We start from the raw sequence: 19369 nt of genomic DNA on the forward strand, positions 1-19369 counted from the left end.
CGCTGGCCCTCGAGCCTCGAGTAGAGAGCATGCCCAGTTCTTTCTGGTGAAATTCATGAGCCCCCAGAAGGCTAAGCCGCGGCGTTGAGGCCAACGCACGGCACAAGGGAGTGCCGGAGTGCCGCGCACAGCTCTGCCGGGTAGCCAGTGGCCGATGATGGTGTCCGTTCTCATCTTACAGGTTCTAAGCGTACACCTGTGCCTTGTTTTAAATTTCGCTTTTAGTGATGAGTCTCTAGAACAAATAGAAAATGACACCCTTCAGTGAGGTCAGTGCACAGAGAAAAAGCACGTGGCCTCCTACCGCCACGGCAGCCCCCTGGGTGGGAGAGGCCTGTGTGCCTGCAGTGTTTACTCACCGTGTGTGACTCAAGTACACGCCTCAGCCAGAGGCCCTGGCCAGTGACCACAGTGGTGAGGTCACATTGCCCCGCGTCACTCCTGGGCTTGAGGGTTCCCGCCTGGGCTTGAACATGAGTGGGAACCGCGGTGGCCACCACCAGGGCCCCGCACTGTGTTCTGATACTATCCGGCCTCTTCCCTTTTTGTTTGCATGACACCGCCCTTTGTTTTGTTTTGTTTTGTCGCGGGTAACGTTCCACATTGTGGGTTTACAGGCTGTTCCCTCGTGGCTGGGTCTGGCTCACTCACCGTGTGGCTGGTGTGGCTGGCCTAGACACTCGTGTTGCCCACAAAGGAGGCATGCCAGTGTGGTTGCCCACTAGCGGGAACACCAAGTTAACCTCTGGGTTCAGGGGAGACCTCCAGAAGGTCACATGTGCCGCACGCCCCTCACACGCCGCTGGTGAGTGACCTGGGGGCTGGCAGTTTCATGACGTGTGGACCCCCGTTTTCTAGCGCCTGCTCCCTCGTCCGAGTCAGTCACATGGTTGCCAAAGCACGCTGGTCTGATCCACTCTTGCTCCTATGCTTGCTGTCCGGGACTTGTGTGGAAAACCAGCTTTTCTTTTCATCCTCATGTTGCTGCTGCTGGCACCCACGCTCTCACCAGCGTGCCGAAACCCACGGGCATTGTTCTCATTCTCTGCTCAGATCGTCCCAGATTTGGCCCACGGGAGCTTGTTTGAGCAGACTGCTGTCATTTTTACAAGATTCCCTTAGTCTGAGCATTTCTTTGTAGCAAGATCTTTTTAAACCTTTGTCAAAAAAATTATTTTGGTTTTTGTTCCCACTGCCATCAATGGTGTTGAGTGCAGCTCTTCTCAGGTTGGGTATTTTACCTTTTAGGTTCCATTTGCGTCTTATGCCTTCAGTGTCCTCCTTGAGCTTGTGTCTCCCTCTGCCTCCGTGGTGCATGTGACCCCAGTAGCCGCCAAAACGGCCTCGTGCGCTGCCGAGTCCTTCTTGGTGTTTGTGGGTCGTGTTTTCCAGCTGATTCTTGTGTAGATGCCAGTGGTGTGAGATTTTGTCGCTGGGTACAGGGTGCGGCTGCTGGCCTCTCACTGCCTTCTGGTGGGTCTGTGACTGGTCACCATTAGTTGGCTCCTTTCTGGCCGGCACTGAAGGGCCTGTGGTGGGTCCAGAACCAGCTCACGGATGGGCCTTGTGCACGACCAGGTTCTGCCACTCTTGCTGCCAAGGTCCCTCCTGCCGTGCAGGCTCCCGTGAGTATCTTGCCTTCTTGCAAGCATTTCTTTCCTCTTGGGCTCAGGTAGTTCCTTTTCTTGCACGTGAGGCTCATGACACCCCCTGCCCACCCCCCCCCCCCCGGCTTGAGGATGCCCCTGCAGGGCTCTGGGTCCCCTAACCCTCCTTGACTCTGCTGACGGGAGGCTCCTCGGCTTGGCCGTCATCCTGAACCTGGGAGTGTCCTAGGCTTTGCCTGCTTCCCTCCCCCCACAGACTCTGTGCTCAGTGTCAGAGCTTTCCTTTCCTAGAGTTCATCCAGTTGCCTCATTGTTTAAGGCAAGAGGGCGAGTCTTGTTACTGTCTGGGCCAGAAGCAGGAGTCTCCTAAACTGCCCTGTAGTCTTCTCATGGAGTGCTCTTACGCTCACACCCACCTCTTTTCCCAAGGTCAGCGTCAGGCATTAGGTGTCCGGAACGGGCAGTGCTTCTTCCCCGAGGGACATCAGCAGATGGCTTCCTTGGGCTGGATGCTGGTAGCTTCCTGGCATCCCTTGTTCTTACAGACTAAGAGCCGAGCAGTATTTGGAACTTGTTCTGTGTGACCGTATAGTGTGCTTAATGCTTGTGAGGATTATAGTGCCCGGTGGAACCCAAGAATCAGAATGACCCCATCTGGAAGGCGGTGGTTATAGCACGTTTTCCATTTCTCGCTGTAAGAGCCGTTTCCTGGCAGTAACAAACGTGGCTCAGCAGCCTCTTGCTGGTGTTTGCAGCCTGAAGTTTCACCTGTTACTTAGTGAGGATATTTCGTGTTCTGTGTGGTAAAAGATGTTAACTCTGAATGTTTTCATTGATTTTCAGGGGTCTAGGAGGAGAACTCATGAGACAAGCAGGTAGGTCTGAGCCCCGGGCTTGTGTGAGACTAAGTCCTAAGGGCGTTTGCTTCACTCTCCAGTGCTGCGTGTTCTTTGTACCCTCAAGCCCTTGCTTGCTTGCTGGCGAGGTGCACCCCAGAGTCCACGCCGTGTGGCATGCATGTCCTGGGCAGCGTGTGGTGCCAGGCCTGCCCCCCAGGTCGGCTCAGCCGTGATAGACGGGGGAGCAGGGAGTCCCCGCCTGGCTCACTTGTGTCCCGGTGGTGTTACTTGGAAAGACTTGAGGAGAGGTGGCCTTTCCTCGCATCCTCCTCCTCCTCCTTCAGCACCCATGGCTCCCCTGTGCCAGAGTAACTACCATGTAGAAAATCTGCTTTGTTTTGTCCAAAGATGAAAAAAAAGCAACTGCTATTTTAGTGTTTTCATAGCACCCCAGATTCTTGGGGGCTTTGCCCTGGGGGATAGCTGTGCTCTGTGGTTTGTTGCAGGGGTGCTGAGGGGGGGGGGCCCTCCATCCTCCCCTCCCTGTCTCCCCCTGCTGTCTGTGCCGGGAGGCTGCCTAGAAGGGGCGCCTTGGGGGGTGTTGCTGCTCAGAGGGCCCCTGGCTTCCAGCCTGTTTGGTCAGTGGGTGCTGCTGCCAGGTCAGTACAGGACAGAGGATGGTGAGGCCAGCCAAGGCATATGGAAGATCGTCACTTAGTCACCAGGAGGAAGTGAGCCCTAGCATTTTCTTTTTTAAAAAATGTTTATTTTTAAGAGAGAGAGCGAGAGAGTCCTAAGCAGGCTCCATGCTGTCAGCACAGATCCTGACACGGGGCTCAAACTCACAGGCTGTGAGATCGTGACCTGATCTGAAGCCGGATGCCTAACCAACTGAGCCCCCCAGGTGCCCCAGGCCCCAGCATTTTCTTGAACACATATTATTAATTTGCCTCCTAGTGTGGGAGGTGAGGACCCACATACTACTCTCCTAATGTCTCCCAATCTCTTGTGGATTTAAGTCACATAGAAGAGGACTGTTTTATCCAGTTAAAATTCATTTAAACATATCCTTGTACCTGCCTTAAAAAAAATCTCTTTATTCCTTTCTGTGTTTCTGAACTTCCAAGGGGATCCTTTCCTTTGCCTGAACACCAAATGCTCTTTAGTGTTTTCCGTGGTGTGTGTCTGCTGGCAATAAACTCCGATTTGTCTGCAAGTGTCTTTCTACGTTTTCTACACCTTCATTCCTAAAGGGTATCTTTGCTGGGTATAGAACTGATGGTCCTCATTTATTTATGCACATATTTATCTGCACTTTGAAGACAACGTTGTATTCTGTCAGCTTCTTTTCCTGTTTTGTGGAGAAGTTTCCTGGCAGTCTATTTTCTCTGGCCTCTTTGAGGTTGTGTCTTTGTGTCTGGTTTTCATGGCTCACACAGCAAACCTAGAGCGGGGGTAACAGGTTCCATAATCCGTAGTGTCGGTGGCTTGTTTGGGTCACTTTTGGAAAAACTCAGCCATCATGTCTTCAAATTTTGCTCTTCTACTCTTTCTCCCGCTGCTTCTGGGGCTCTAGGCTCCGCAGGGTAGACCTACTTCTCCACTCTGCACGTCTTGTCCGTCTCCTGCTTTTCTGTCCTTTTCAGTTTGGATATTTGCCCCATATTCCATGTCACAGATTCTCTCTTCAGTTTATTATTAAACTCATCCGTTGGATTTTTTTTTTTTTTAATTTTTTTTCAACGTTTTTATTTATTTTTGGGACAGACAGAGACAGAGCATGAACGGGGGAGGGGCAGAGAGAGAGGGAGACACAGAATCGGAAGCAGGCTCCAGGCTCTGAGCCATCAGCCCAGAGCCTGATGCGGGGCTCGAACTCACGGACCGTGAGATCGTGACCTGGCTGAAGTCGGACGCTTAACCGACTGCGCCACCCAGGCACCCCTCATCCGTTGGATTTTTAATTCTTGTGATTTTGTGTTTCAGAGTTTATTTTTTAATAGTTTCTATATCATTGTCATAGTTTTTAATAATTTACCTTTTTGAACAAAATAAACATTTATTTTTTAAAGTTTATTTTACTTATTTTGAGAGAGAGAGAGCGAGCGTGCGTGCGTGTGTGTGCAGGGGAGGGGCAGGGAGAGGGAGAAAGAGAATCTCAAGCAGGCTCTGTGCTGACAGCAGAGAGCCTGACATGGGGCTCGAACTCCAGAACCATGAGATTGTGACCTGAGCTGAAGTCGGAACCTTAACCGACTGAGCCACCCAGGTGCCCCTGAGCAAAATAAGCATTTAGAATCGATGTCTAATAACACCATTGTCCAGAGCTTGTGTAGGCCTGGATATTGGGTCTGAGAAGTTAGAGAGGTACTTCGTTTCCTACCCCAGAGGGTCTTTACATTGGCTTCTGGCTGGAGGCGAGGGGTGCGAGCAGTCTGGGGCACCTCCAACCCTTTCGGGCCTTGAGAGATTCCATGCTTTCTGAAGCCAGCAGACCTGTGTTTTGTGTCTGGGGTGTGGTCCTTTGGATTCAAGGCCGTGTGAAGGTTTCTCAGTTTTCCCTCAGTCGCTCTGGACTCAACGCTCTGTCCCAGTGGCCCTTGGAGGCTCACGGATGCTTTGGCCATCTTCCTGGGCTTTGAGGGTGAGCCTCCTCTGGCAGAAGCCGCTCGGGCCAGGGGTGTGGCCCCCGTCTGCGCTCCCCTGGAAGCTCCCCAGTGAGTTCAAGCACGTAGAGTTTGTTTCTACTTTTGTCCAGCTTTTTAAAAATGTTGTCTTAGCTGGTGGGTTGGTCTGAGTGACCTGGTCTGTAACCTTTCTTTTAAAGTTTTATTTTGAAATAATCGTAGACTCACAGGAAATTATAAAGCTCTTTTTGGTTTTTGTTTTTAACTTAAAAGAATGCATTTAAAGTTCACGTGTAGGGCAAATCTTTAAGAAAATTATTTTTTTAAATATTGAGGACTCGGATTTACTAGTCCTTAAAACATACTATGTAAAACGATTCGAAGCAGAGTGGCATTTTCTCAGGAGCAGGCAGGCAGAATGGTAGAACAGAAGACAGGGTCCAGAAACAGACTCTGATGTAATAACACCTATGGGATTTGACACATGACACACAGGTACCTCCAGCGTTGGTGGGGAAGGTGGCTTACTGAGGAGTGATGAGGTCATGGATGGCCGTGTGGGAGAAATGAAAATTGTATCCCCACCTCATGCATATCCAAAACGAAATTTCTGATTAAAAACTTAAATGCCAGAAACACAACTTAAAAAACTTCCAGGAAATTTTAGGAGACATTGTAGGGATAGCATCGGTCTGTAAAAAACTTAACCTGGAAAATTTCAAAGCTGCACAGAAGCACAGAGAAAGAGCTTGCAGAGCCTCACGTGTTGTGCTTCTGTTGCGACGAGCCTGTGTTCCCTGCGTCGGAAAGCAGACCCAGACATACTCCCTCAGGTGGTCCTCACTGGGGCACAGGTTTGTCTTGTGTTCTGCTGTTGGCCTCTGGCACGTAGACACCCCACAGAATGAGCAGTAGCTCCACAACTGGAAACAGTAGAAAATCATGTGCTTGTCTACCTAAGTTGTGAAAACCGTTGGACGGGCAACACAGAGTTAGAGAAAGTACCTGGACTACAGTGAAAGATCTTTTCAAATTGCCGGAGCAGATACACGGACGCTCCCCGTGAGCACACATGTGGTGGCCCCCATGCTGCTGACAGGTGCCTAGAGGACAGCGGAATTCTTTTTCCAGGTGGCTCTAGCCCCTGGAGTGTGAGCTGTCACAGGCTTTCCACTCTGCCCTCGGGCGGCGTCTCTTGCCATTAGAAGTGTGTACGTTCCTGCAACCCGGGTGCCACCACGGGGGCTCCGCACGCAGAGCTGTGTAAGGGCAGGTGGGCAGTCCGTGTCCGCAGGCGTGTGTGGCGACCTCGTGTGCAGTGGCCGAGAACCGGAGGGAGCACTCAGCCCGTCGGGAGAGATCCTGAACGACTAATTTCGTGTCCCGAGTACAGAGCACCACACGTCTGCTCACAGTGGTGTGAGGTCTCCGGCCGTGGGTTGCCTCGTTAGAGAGAAAAGCAGGGTGGTGGCTGGAGTCTGTGCTGGTGGCCAGGGAGCCCCCGTAGCTGGGTGGGACCTCGTTCCTGGTCACGGGTAGTGGGAGTCAGGAGCTGTGAGGAGGGGGACAGGCTCACCTTTGGTCTGGGGCACCCCGTGTGGCTGCTCCGGCTGGCGGTATCTGGCACGACTGTGTGGGCCTTGTGTCCCCGAGTGAGGGTGGCAGGCCCCCCCAGCACGCTGTGCACTGGGCAGGAGCCGTTGTCGTCAGCAGCAGGGTCAGGCGGCCCTTGTCCCGAGTCCAGCCGGGCTGCCCGACTGCTGTCACATTCCAGTGCGGGCCGGGTGCCTGGGGTCAAGGTGGGAGGTGGGGTGGGGGGTGTAGAGAGACCCCCGGAAAGGGAGTGTGTGTGTGTGTGGCAGCAGTGCTGTTCCTTCCTGCGTCTGTAGAAGCGTGAGGGCGGCTGTGGTCCTGCCAGGCACCCAGGGGTGATGGCCGGAATGCCAGTGGCAGTGTCTTCTCTGACTTCTTTCTGTGGTGTTGGGATTTTTTAGCACCTACAGATTATTTATGCCATCGAGAAAAAAACCACTGGAGCTGGATCGAGTGAGGTGTGCCTGAAATGGGGGGTGCAGGGTCACCCTCTCATGTGGGCCACTGGGGAGAGGAGTCAGGGTGCTCGTGTTGGGGGCGTGTGGCGTGCTGGGGTGCACGGCTTGCCAGGAGGTTGGGCCTGTCAGAAGTTGTGCAGTGGGAGAAGGCAGCCCGCAGGAAGGCCGCCAGGTGGACGCTCGTAGCTCGTGGATTTGATCCCGTACTTCTGGTCGTTTTCTGTGCAGTGGGTGGTCTCTTTAACCTGTTGATTATATTGGACCAGATTTCTGCCCGTGGGTGTAGTCATCATTTCTTTATTTAAGAAACTGATGCTAATCATTCACAGAGGTTAGGGATTTACTCAAGCTTTTAACACCATGGTCTGTCTGGGAACTCACAGGCTCAGCTGTCCTCACCCCTCAGTGGACTCCTCCCCCCACCCCCATATGCTGTCATGTCCTCACCCCTCAGTGGACCCCTGGTGCTCACGTGTCCTGCCCTAGGTGGACTGTGAGTGCTCACCTGTGACAGGAGTGCTTGCTCCGTCCTTGGGGCCCCCTTCCTCCCGTGGGAGCTGCGTCTCAGATGCCACAGCTCCTGGTAACTCGTAGGTTATCAATGGCCCCGTTAGCACATGCGTCCTCTGAACTGAGAGTTGGCCCTGGGGCTTCGGGTTGGGGTCAGGCCTGTAAGCTGTGGGCTTGTCGGCTGCAGTGCCCTGTGCAGGCCTGGCCGCGTCTGGAGCAGGTTCTCCGAGGCCGTACAGGTGAGGAGGCGCCAGGGCCCCCGCGGGCCAGCCGGACGCCAGCACTGATGTGTCCAGAGCGTCTGGGCATTCAGGGCCGGGCGGGCGCTGCGATGGGCATTTCTGGAGAAATGACGTTGTATTTGTCCTTTTTCTTCTTAGTGTGCGTTCTGATTGAGAACCTGTCCCTTTCTAAGATGCCTTTTAGAGGTGACGCCATAATTGGTAAGTGCTTTTCTTCTTCATTGACTCACATGGTAGCACTTTCGGCCAGAACTATTCCAAATTAAAAGGTAGAAGTGAGCCGGCTAGGATGTTTCATGATCTCAGAATGCCCATTTTCGAAATCGCTGTGAGGACCCATTGTAAGTAATGAGAACCCCCGCACGCTGTCCCCTCAGAAAGAGGGAGGATCTCTCCCTTGTCTTCTGAGAGATCAGTGGGCCTCCTTCCCCTGAGCTGGGACTTGGCAGTACCGGGCCTTCTCAGCTCCTCACCCTGACCGGGTGCGGGCAGGGGTGTTGGGGGCCAGCTGTGGTGGATCAGTGGCCGGGCCGCTGTGCAGGCCTGGCGTCCTCCGTGTTCTGTGGCATCTGGCCACAGAGGGACAGTAAGGAAGGGGCTTTGGGGTCACCTCCCAGGCCGCCTTTTTTCTTTGCAGTCTCATGGGTTCCTTGCCCTGTGCTGCCCCGCAAAGAAGGTTGGATAAATTTAGCATTCCTCGCTCAGTGTGGGGTCTAGTTGAGTTGAATGTTTGGGTAATTATCCGTGTGGGTTTGGGGGTTGCATTGCTTGAGAGAGAGGTGCTGGAAGCCACCACCTTGCAGTATTAAAAGAGCAAAAATTTCCCATGGTAACAGTTAACATTTCTGCGGCCAAAGGAAGGCTCTCTCCCTCTGAATGGAGAGGGCCCTTGGAATTTTGTGCAGCCTGGGTAATGTTTACCTCAGATTTTCTCCAGATTCATCTTGAAGGGTTACCATCCACTTTATGAGGTAGATCTGTTGTTTTTAATTTCATCTAAATGTTCCTAATTGGGTAAAATGATTGTCTTTGTTTGACAGATGGTTGGCAGTGGCTGATAGATGACACTTTGAGAAATCTCCATCTTATTTCAACTCCTTCTAGACAACAGATCAAGGTATGGTAAGCAAGATTTCTGTGGCTGTTCCATTGTATGGAAAGTGACATTAATTTTTTTCCTAGTGTTTGTTTCAAAGGACGGTGTGGGTTGTGAGTCCCTTTTATACACTAACGTGATAATTGATAAATGCCATAGTTCTGTTTGGAATTCTAGATGGTATTGTCTGTATAATTTATAATCAGGAAAACTAATGTAGCCAACGATGACCAGAATATTTAAATTTTTTATTAGCATTTCTGGCTTAATTAGATTCACCTTCTGCACATTCCTTCTGTTTATGCATACTAATTACTTGCTCAGTTGCGTTCTGTGTCCTGTTGGGTTGCGGGGTGGTAAGGTTAGACTCTGCTGGGATGCCCGGGTGCATGTGGGAAACCTCGGTCCAGGGTCCCTGCCTGCATGCATTGGTTGTCTTGAGTGAGGACAGGGTGTGTGTGTCCGCTGGCCCATGTGCTGCTGCCCTGTCCTGGGACAGGTGACTTTGGGCTGGCAGAGCTGTCACAGAAGTTCTAGAGTGGGTGTGGAGGGGCTTTGGTATTGAGGGTGGAGAAATGGAAGTCCGTATTCGTCTCCTGTATGATTAATCCTCTAGCCTCCTATGTATCCTTTTTTACTTTTTTATGTTTATTTTTGAGAGAGAGACAGAGCATGAGCGCGGGAGGGGCAGAGAGAGAGGGAGACACAGAATCCGAAGCAGGCTCCAGGCTCCGAGCTGTCAGCACTGAGCCCGACTGAGGGCTCGAACTCACGGGCTGTGAGATCATGACCTGAGCTGAAGTCGGATGCTCAACTTACTGAGTCACCCAGGAGCTCCTGATCCTTTTATTTTAAAGGAACTTTATCATTCTGTAGAATCCACGTACAGTTTTACTAGCTGAATTCGAACGTTTCACAGTCAGGGCCTCAAAATTTCCTTTGAAGACTGTTCCCACAATGGAGTCACACCAGCGGTGATTGTGGCAGTTTGCACAGATGACCCCTCGGTGTGGTGCTGCCTCGTGTGGTCCATCCCTGTGCCAGTGGCCCTTCCTGTGTGGCCTCCGGCGTGTCTCTCCAGGGCTGCTCTGTTGGACTCAGCTCCCTGTTGTGGGGGAGCAGCAGGAAAGAAAATAGGAATCCAGCATTCACCCTTTGCTGTCTGTCTGACCCTGAGAAGCTTACCTTGAGCTCAGGTTCCTCCTGTGGGGAGCGGAGGTGTGCCGGGGGCCCCGGGGCCCATGGCTGCTGTTGGCTCCCACTCACTCCCCCTCCACCCTGGCCCCACGGCGCCTCTCCAAACGATACTTGTACACTACTCCTGTGTGTGTAACACACGCTTTGCCCTTAATTCTGCTGGGAAAGAAAAAGTGCCCCATTTTATTATTAACTGTTTGTATCCGAAGACACTTGCCTTGTATGGAAGAAATCACGTTTCCATTCAGGTTGTTAGTTGCAGAAAACATTTAAGTTCTAATTGTATCTGGCGACGACCAGCAGATGGGCTAGAAAGGGGTACTTGACTCAGTTTCTGTTTGTTTCAGACTTGCTGGTGGGCACCGGGGGAGGGGCGGGGGGTACGGGGGCACTGGGTACTCACATACTGCTCTGTTTCAGGAAGCAGCCGTCTCGGCCCTGGCTGCACTCTGCCGCGAGTACTACGCCCGGGAGGCTGGGGAGGCAGATCCCGCTAGGCAGGGTGAGTGGGCCACAGGGGCTTCCTGCAGGAAGTGTGGGCGTGCAGGGCGTGGAGCGCTGCCCCCTGCTGCAGGGTGGACGGGTTTGGGGAGCTGGGGCTGGAGCTGGGGAGGGCGGAGATGGTGATGGCCGCTGGGGGGGTCTCTCGTGGACCCATGGGGCTCACGGGGCATCTGGAGGCGTTGGTCTGTCTCTAGATGGGTGTGTGCCTGGCACGTGGGCATTCCCCTCACCCAGCACCAACGAGCGTGATGCTCACGCACAGAACCCACACTTAGGTCAGCAGCATTTGCCTGAATGACATTTTAAAGTAAACTTTCCCCACTCTGGGCTTGGAGGTTCCCTTTGTACGTGGATGGAGCGCCTTCCTGCTCTGTCCTCCCGCGGGACCTCCCGTTTCTGTTCCATTTTGTTTGTTTGCCTTGGTGCTTGTTCCTTGGCCCCTTCCTCTCTTGTCTGGAGGGTTTCCCGGAACCCCCTCGTGGTGGTTTGTCCGGCACATCACGGGTGCCTTTGGGATCTGGACTGCGTGGAGGCGTGGAGACGCTTCACGCTGGCCTGCCGTGGTGCCCTGCGTGTGGCATCGCTTACACAGTGTTACCGAAGTGGCAAGACCGTCTCTTGAGCAGTACAGGAAGCACTCTTTTAAGTTACGTTAAATGGGTAAAAAGCATGCGTGCGATAGTCTAAATCTACTTTCTGTGATTTTTCTCAAAAATAAGAAAATATTCTGTAATGGGATCTTCTGACCGACTTTCCAAGTTTATGACATTTGTCCCTTGACCACAGTTTCACATAAAGAGTAACATTTTATATTTAGTCTAATTTTAAAAAATGGGACGATAATGTCACGATTCACGGTATGGCCTTGTGCACATGGGAGGAGTGGGCGGTGCTCTGGAGTAACCTTCCAGGTGCGGAGATCCCAGCCAGCGCTGCCAGGTGGCCGTGGCCATGCCCTGGCGGTTCCGGCGGCACTCCTCCGTCCTGACGCAGGCCCTTGAGGTTTCCATGCACGTGTCTCGATGGTCGTGTTTGTCGAAGTCTAAGCAGTGAGGACAGGAATCTGTCATGGTGCTCAGATGGATTGGGGTGTGCAGAGCTGTGTTGGTGCACGCCAGCCCAGCCCCCCCACTGTCACCTGAGTCTGCTTTGCGTCCTGTGTCCCTGTCCCCTCTTCTGTCCCTGACTGCGGCCCTCTTGTCTGAGGAGAGTCTGTCTGCTCACGCGGTGCTGTCACCCAGCCACACTGGTGGCTTTTGCCCCTACAAACTCACTGTCCGCGGGGCCTGTCTCGCTCGTGAGGGGGGCGTCACATCCACTGTGAGCATTCATTTTCGGAGTGAATAGGACTGCACTGGTTCTATTTTTTTGTAAGATTTTATTTTATTTTTTTTTTAAGATTTTATTTTATTTTTTAAGATTTTGTTTTTATTTTGAGAGAGAGAGAAAGCACAAGCAGGGGAGGGGCAGAGTATCCCAAGCGGCACAGAGCCTGACATAGGGCTCGAACCCACAAACCATGAGATCATGACCTTACCCAAAGTCAGATGCTTAACCACCTGAGCCACCCAGGCGCCATCATGCATCATGCATTCCTGACCCCTCCTGGATTTATTCCCCTAAGAGTGAAATCATGTATTAAAATCGCCTAATAAAAAGTCTCAAGTCTGTTTTGATCTGAGCTACTGCTAAAGTACATCTGCTCCAGAAGCTGGCGGGGCTCGTCCATTTTTCTCACTGCTGCCTCGCACATTTCTGAGGTCTTAAGGAGCGTGTGTTCAGGAAGGAAGGCAGCGGCCCTGTTGTCACTTTCTTTCAGAGGAGCTGACCCGGCAGTATCTCGCTGACCTGCAGAGCCCAGAGGAGCTGACCCGCTGCGGCTTCTCGCTAGCTCTGGGTGCCCTCCCGTGCTTCCTCCTGAGCGGCCGGCTACAGCAGGTGAGGTGCCCCGAGCCCTGCGAGGTGGGCCTGCTGGGGGAGGGGCCAGGCAGGATCCCCCCACAAATCCACACCCGTCCAGGCGAGTGGCTGTGAGGACGGCAGCAGGGTGCTACTCTTCCGGGTGCCTGGTGGATGGTCTCACGTGACCGGAGGGACTTGGAGGGGCTGAGTGCTAGTCTGATGGAGGGAAGCTGTTGCTGTGTCTGTGGAAACACACTTGCCTTTAGACGTGTGCTGTGTCCCCTTCTTCCTGCCCCAGATGCCTTGGGGTCGGAGGCACTGCATGGACCTCCTAAAACTCAGCTACCCGGCTCTCAGGACCTAACGGCCCTTGGAGAAGTAGTGGATCGAGATACTGAGTCAACTGATCATTGGTCACAATGTCCAGCCCTGGGCCATGGGATGGAAAGGTGGCACTGGGGGTGCCCTGCGGAGGTGGTCTGCCCGGGGCACGTTCTGTCGGTAACTGGTTACCATCTTTCAGGTGCTGGCAGGCCTGGGAGCTGTGACCCTCATTCGTCCCGAGGATGTGAGCTTTGCTGAATCCAGGCGGGATGCCTTGAAGGCGATCTCGAGGTGGGTCCCCGGGCTGGCCCCCAAGTCTCTGCTCTCTCCTGCGCCAGCGACCAAACACTGAGGGCTTTGCACCATGAGTCTACTTTGAAGCAACATTGTAACTTTTTATTTTCTCGCTGGTTGTCGCTTTGGTGAATGTTAACCTTCTGTGCTTTAGGAACACCAGGCCAGCTCGCAACTGGGGCGTGAGCCTTAGCTGGAGTCTGGAAGTGCTGTGTGGAGTGGTCTGTGGTGCCGGCCACATGTGCACACACGCCAGGACGTGCTCTCCTCTCTCTTCCAGATCCTCTCCTGCTCTGCATGACGCTACTCCTTTCCTCTTGTCAGGATGGAGGGTGGGGGGCCAGGGGGCACAGGTCAAACGTTAGGAAATGTGATTTGGGGGGAAATGTGTCATTTGCCGTGTGCCAGCAAGGAAGAAGCTCTGGAATTCTGCATCTACGTCTGAGGTTGTCCTGTTCTGAGCATTTCCTGTTGGGAAAGATGGGGCCTCAGACACTTGCCATATTTCACACGTTTTTAATTTCAGGGTTTGCCAGACGGTTGGCGTGAGAGCAGGAGGGGCCCCAGACGAAGTTGTATGTGAAGCGAACGTCTCTCAGATTTACCGCACGCTGCTGGGCTGTCTGCGTGACTACACCACCGACAGCCGTGGGGACGTGGGCGCATGGTAAGGTGGCAGGCGCGCCGGGCCCTCTGCTCGTCCTGGCGGGAGTAGCTTTGCGGGTGGACGGGGCTATGTCCAGCGTCTCCTGTTCACGGTCCTTGCCCGGTCGTGTGTTCCTGGGACAGCACAGCATCTGCGGGCCTGGCTCTCAGCTGCGTTCCTCTCTTCTCTGAAAAACACTAAGTTGTAACACAGACGCTGATGTTGCTTCCTTGTCCCAGCCCCTGTGGTCGGCTCTCTAGTTCTCTCTTGAGAAAGTTCACACAGGGGGCGCCTGGGTGGCGCAGTCGGTTAAGCGTCCGACTTCAGCCAGGTCACGATCTCGCGGTCCGGGAGTTCGAGCCCCGCGTCGGGCTCTGGGCTGATGGCTCAGAGCCTGGAGCCTGTTTCCGATTCTGTGTCTCCCTCTCTCTCTGCCCCTCCCCCGTTCATGCTCTGTCTCTCTCTGTCCCAAAAATAAATAAACGTTGAGAAAGTTCACACAAACAGAGCCCCCAGCGTAGCCATTTAGGGCAAGAAGGGGCCAGACTACTTTGGAGGAGGAAGGAGCTGGGCACTGTGGACCTCGGCTCCTTGGGACGGGAAACAGGAAACCAGGAGGAAACCGGTGCAACTGTCCCCGCGAGGAAGCCCCCAACACCCTGTTGCAGCCCGAGCCATGAGAAGGCTGTGGCCGTGGCGCTCTGTGTCTTTGTGTCGTGTCTGTTCTTACGTCAGTAGCTGTCGCCTTTCCCGCATCTCAGGCTGCTTTTCTGTCTGCTGTGAAGACCAGACCGTCTTGCCCTTTGACCGGCAGAGCTGAGAGCTGCTTGCGCGACTTCTGTCTCCCGTTCTGGACGCCCCGTGGTAGGGGCTGGCCGCGGTGGGGGTGTCGCCGGCGTCCACGGAGTCACTTTTATTATGACGCAAACAGAAGTTGAGCTTTATGTTAAAGCTCAAAAGAAGAAAAAAGGAAATGAACATGTTTTCCCAAATCTGACAAGGTTTTGGCCACATTTTTTAAATCTCCCCTGAGACCCTCCACTGCGAGCCCTGAAGCTCCACTCCTTTTTTTCAGTTTTTTCCTCTTCAGTTGTGTAAACTCTGCTAATTTATGTTCAGGTTCATTGGCTCTTTCCTGTGTCACATCCATGCTGCCATCCGGCTCACCTGGTGACATTCGAATCTGTGTCGTATCATTACAGGTTCCTTTTGGTCTCTTCCCCACTTTCTGTGTCTGCCGACCTTTCCGCCTTTTCATTTGTCAGGATGTTCCCTCGCCCCACGGGCTGCTTCCCTTCCCGCCTTCTCAGCCTCCAATGGTGTTAGGGACACGACTCGCGTGGGCTCCTGACAGCCTTGACATGTCCTCGTAGATGCAGGCACCTCCCTAATTCCTGTGTCCTTGGGGAGGCCAGACAGCTGCCTTGTGGCCCCTGCAACAGCACAGCCCCGACCCCTGTACTTCTCTGTCCCTGTGGGACGAGGGCCACGGGGCTGCACCCATCGGGGTCTGTGTCAGTGATGACGATCTGACCCCAGCCTGGGCTCACTTGTGCGCCTTGGAGAGTGGGTCCTTCCTCCTGCTGCTTTGTGGGGGGCGGGGGCGCGTGTGGTTTTGGAGCAGATTCCGGCTCTGGGCGGTTTGCTGTGGGGACGGGTTCTTTCACCCCTCCCGAGGGTGCTAATGGCTTTTTTGTGGCCAGTGGGCCTGGACTGAGTACAGAACTGTGGTCTCCATCTCGCTCCTGCATGGGCATGGTGACCCTGTAAGGGCCCATCTGTCACCTCCCGTGGCCCTGGTCATCCTGACTCCTCACAGTTCAAGCTAGAAGGATGGTGGGTTGTCATGGGTCCCTCAGTGGTACAGACGCTGACGTCTGTGAGGAGGAAGCTCGGGTGGGCTGTGCACACAGGTACTCGTGTCCTTCCCGAGGGCCCACCATTGGGGAGCGCGTGTCAGAGCCCAGTGACGTTTGGTCCTTTCTCAGAGATTCCCACTCTCAGTAGAAAGTCTCCAGTGTTCGTTTATTTTTTCTATCTCTGTTCCTTCAGCATGTCCCTTGCGGTGGTTCCTGCGGCAACCCTGCATCTGTTTCTTTTGTCGTCTTTTGCTGTTTTAACACCTGGTCTTTTTTTGTTTTTCTGTCTATTCCTTGTGGTGTTAATTCTATCCAGAAATTGTACGTTCAGAATTGCGGAGGCTTTGGGAATGCACTTCCCCGCAGGGATCACGAAGGTTCCATCCGTCAGGCCTGCGGTGTGGGTGCAGATTGCCTGATGCCTTCAGCAAGCGGTCGGGTCGTGGCTGTGTGGCCTCCCAGCTGCCCAAGCCCGGCATTTGGGACCCTGGCCCGTGCTTGCCCTGCCAGGAGCTGGTGAGGCCCCGAGGGCGTGTGCAGCTTTGGGTTTGTCCTCTGTGCATCCCCACCACCTCTCCTGTGAGTGCTGTGCCCACAGACACTGGGGGTCCCTGGGGACGCTCAGGCCTCCCGTCCCCCATGCCCTGCCCACCCTTGGCATCTGTGTATTGGGTCCTGAGCAGCATCTGGTTGGCAGCCTTGCCCCAGGGACAGTCTGCCCAGCTCCTGTGAGCCCCCTCAAGGCCAACTTGTGCCTTGAGCGCCCCACACCTGCGCTCGGTTCGTCCGCCAGGCTCCCGTGGGCCAGGACCTCCGTCTGTCGGAGAGGGCAGGTCTGTGGTCCCTGCTGCTCAGCTGTGTCCCCAGTCTGAAGTGCCGCTTTCACCCCGGGTCGGTCAGTGATGCTACAGGCTCAGGTTTTCACGGCGTGGAAGCTTCGTTTTCTTCAGTGTGAGTGAATGTGGAGTGAGTCTGTGAGAGCAGAGAGTGACATTCCGGTCACCCGCTGCACACGTCTGTCCCGACGTTTCTGTGCCGGTTTTGGGGTAGAGTCATGGTGTTTGTGCGCACGCTGGGGACGTGGCATCTGCCTTCGGGCGTCAGACGCGCATCCTTGCTGGTGGAGCGTGGAGAAAGCGCTGTTGTCGGCTGCCTGTACTGGGTTTGGTGGGTGTTTCTTACTGAAGCGATGGTCAGTCTCTGGAACTCGCTCTGGTTGAGGGTGTGTGGCCGACAGGTCACATGGCGCCTGGGCTCTTCACCGCATCGTTGTCCCTGCAGGGTCCGTGAGGCCGCTATGACCAGTCTGTTGGACCTGATGCTCCTGGTGGCGAGGGAACAGCCAGAACTGATCGAGGCCACTGTGTGAGTGCCCCCCGTGTGGGCGTTGGGTCCGGCCTGCGGGTGGGTGCCTGCATCAGGGGTGCGGCCGGGGTCTCTTGGGCCTCCCTTCCCTCCCACCCCACCCCACCCCACCCCGCCCCAGCTCACCGCTTCCACCCAAGACCTGGTGCTCAGGCCTCTGAGGTGTCAGGTCTGCTGCGGTGGCTGCCGTGCTTGTGGGGTTGCTCTGGGTGGTGCCCTGGGCTCACACGGGACTAACGGCCTCGCTCTCGGTTTGCAGCTGTCAGCAGGTCATGTGTTGCGTGGCCCAGCAGGCGAGTGAGAAGATCGACCGGGTCCGCGCGCACGCCGCCCGCGTGTTCATGGCCCTGCTGCATTCTGGTGGCTCCCCTGTCCCTCACGTGCCCCATCGAGAAGAGCTGGAAAAGCTCTTCCCCAGGTACGGGAGGCCGGGATCCCCGACCCCCAGTGGGCACGGGCGACCCTCCAGCTTGTCGGCTCACTGTCCGCAGGTCCGACATGGCCTCTGTGAACTGGAATGCGCCGTCCCAGGCCTTCCCTCTCATCACCCAGCTCCTGGGGCTGCCTGCCTACCGCTACCACGTCCTGCTGGGGCTGGCCGTGTCTGTGGGCGGCTTGACGGAGTCCACGGTAAGGAGGCCTCTTCCCAGGTCCACGGTTGTGGGAGGCGTCTGCCCGGGGGCTGGGGCAGTGTGGGAGGTTCGAGTGGGCACACACGGTGTCTGGCGCCTTTTCGGGTGGCAGCCGGAGGCTGAGAGGTGCATTCTGGGAGGCCTGCTGTCGCCTTGTGTGCTGTTTTTTTCCCGCTTTGGGGGTCAAAGTGGGGTCAAGGGTCCACCCCTTCCCCTGGCCTTGGGTTTCCAGGGCAGGACCCCCAAGGGTGGCATTAACCTCTCACAAGAGTGGGCCGGTGTGCCCACTAGGAAGAGTACGGAATTACGAGGAACACTGCGGGGAGCTTCTGTGCGCGTGGCATCTCGCCACAGGCAACACAGAACAGTGTGGTTTTGTGCTCCCTGGGCTTGTTGGCACACGTGGACTTCACTTGCCAGCTGCTGCTTGACCCTCTTTGTCTTCGTCTGTCTTCTTCGCGCTGTCTTTCCTGGATAGGTTTGGTCTGTTGGGTGCGTTTTCCGTCACCTGCTGTCCTTCCTGCTGGTGTAGCAGTCATGCGGTCCCTTAACACAGTCTCCACTGGACCCAGAAGCAGTGTCGGGGGCGGGGGGGGGGGGGCACGTGTCCTCCCCTGCGCGGTCACACGCAGGCTTCCACGGGGACGGCCATGCATCTTCTGTCATCTGCCCTTGCCCTCGGCTGCTGCCACGGGAGCCCCGTCTGGTGGTGCCGCCCGCCGCCCAGCCCCGCTTGGCGCTTGGCAGCTGCCCTCTGACGCTCCCACCTGTGATCTGTTGGAATTCCTTGTCTGCCCAGTGGTGTGTTCACGGTTCCCATCTCCTCTGGAACGTTCTCTGCCCTCCTCGTTCTCGTTCAGGGTTTCCACGCCCCACATTTCCACCTATGCTCTGTCCTCCCTGGTTTTCAGACTTCTTTTCCAGGTGCTATTGTGTTCTGCAGCTTTTTATTTTTTAAGTTTACTTTTATGTATTTTGAGAGACAGCAAGCAGGGGAGGGGCAGAGAGAGAGAGAGAGAGGGAGCGAGGGAGGGAGAGTCCTAAGCAGGCTCCATGCTGCCAGTGCAGAGCCCGATGCGGGGCTTGATCCCATGAACTGTGAGATTGTGTGTGACCTGAGCCGAAATTGAGAGTCGGAGGCTCCACCAACTGAGCCCCCCCGGGCGCCCCCCTCTTGTGCTTTTGCACTGTGGGCTTATCCCTGTAATTGTGTTTTCCCTGACAGGTAACCGATAGCATCTCCGTGTCCCTCGTCTCATAGTTACGGTACCTGCGCTCTTAGGTGGGGCCTGAGTCCGCTCGCTTCCTCTTGTTGACTCATTGCCAGTGACTCACTGTCCTGGGTCTGTGTGTGGAGGCGTGTGACGCCGGTCTGGGGGGGGCGCTGCCTTTGCCGCTGTGGGCAGTGTCACAGGGCTTGGTAGGAGCAGGGTCTCCTGGGCGCCAGCCTCCAGCTGCCGGTTGGCTGCAGGGCACCTGGATCCCTGCTGTGCCCGCTGCCGGCTGTGCCCGCATCCACGTTGGTCACTGTGCACGGGACCAGCTCTGTGTCAGTTCCTTCTGCTAGTCCATTGGGGTCCGTGGGGAGGGTCTCTGAGTGTCTGGTTCCCTGACCTGACCTGCTTCCTGGGAGACCCTCTGCAGCCTCCACTGAGGCCAACTTGGGGTCGTTGT

General features: G+C 55.0%; 1 protein-coding gene across 3 annotated transcripts in view; it reads left to right on the forward strand.

The window, feature by feature from the left end:
* TBCD (tubulin folding cofactor D) overlaps positions 1–19369 on the forward strand; it is a 159695-nt gene that overhangs the window by 124901 nt on the left and 15425 nt on the right. For all 3 annotated transcript variants that reach the window (XM_047094079.1, XM_047094080.1, XM_047094081.1), the window contains 10 exons: positions 2451–2482; positions 8015–8077; positions 8917–8993; positions 10590–10671; positions 12493–12611; positions 13099–13190; positions 13720–13860; positions 16980–17063; positions 17323–17481; positions 17555–17693. In XM_047094079.1, the coding sequence (XP_046950035.1) occupies positions 2451–2482; positions 8015–8077; positions 8917–8993; positions 10590–10671; positions 12493–12611; positions 13099–13190; positions 13720–13860; positions 16980–17063; positions 17323–17481; positions 17555–17693 (988 nt within the window). The remainder of the gene's footprint in view (positions 1–2450; positions 2483–8014; positions 8078–8916; positions 8994–10589; positions 10672–12492; positions 12612–13098; positions 13191–13719; positions 13861–16979; positions 17064–17322; positions 17482–17554; positions 17694–19369) is intronic.

This window comes from Lynx rufus, unplaced genomic scaffold, assembly GCF_022079265.1.
Source record: "Lynx rufus isolate CCGP_SWC_20201006 ecotype Redwood Valley unplaced genomic scaffold, mLynRuf1.p SCAF_37, whole genome shotgun sequence".
Classification (NCBI taxonomy): domain Eukaryota; kingdom Metazoa; phylum Chordata; class Mammalia; order Carnivora; family Felidae; genus Lynx; species Lynx rufus.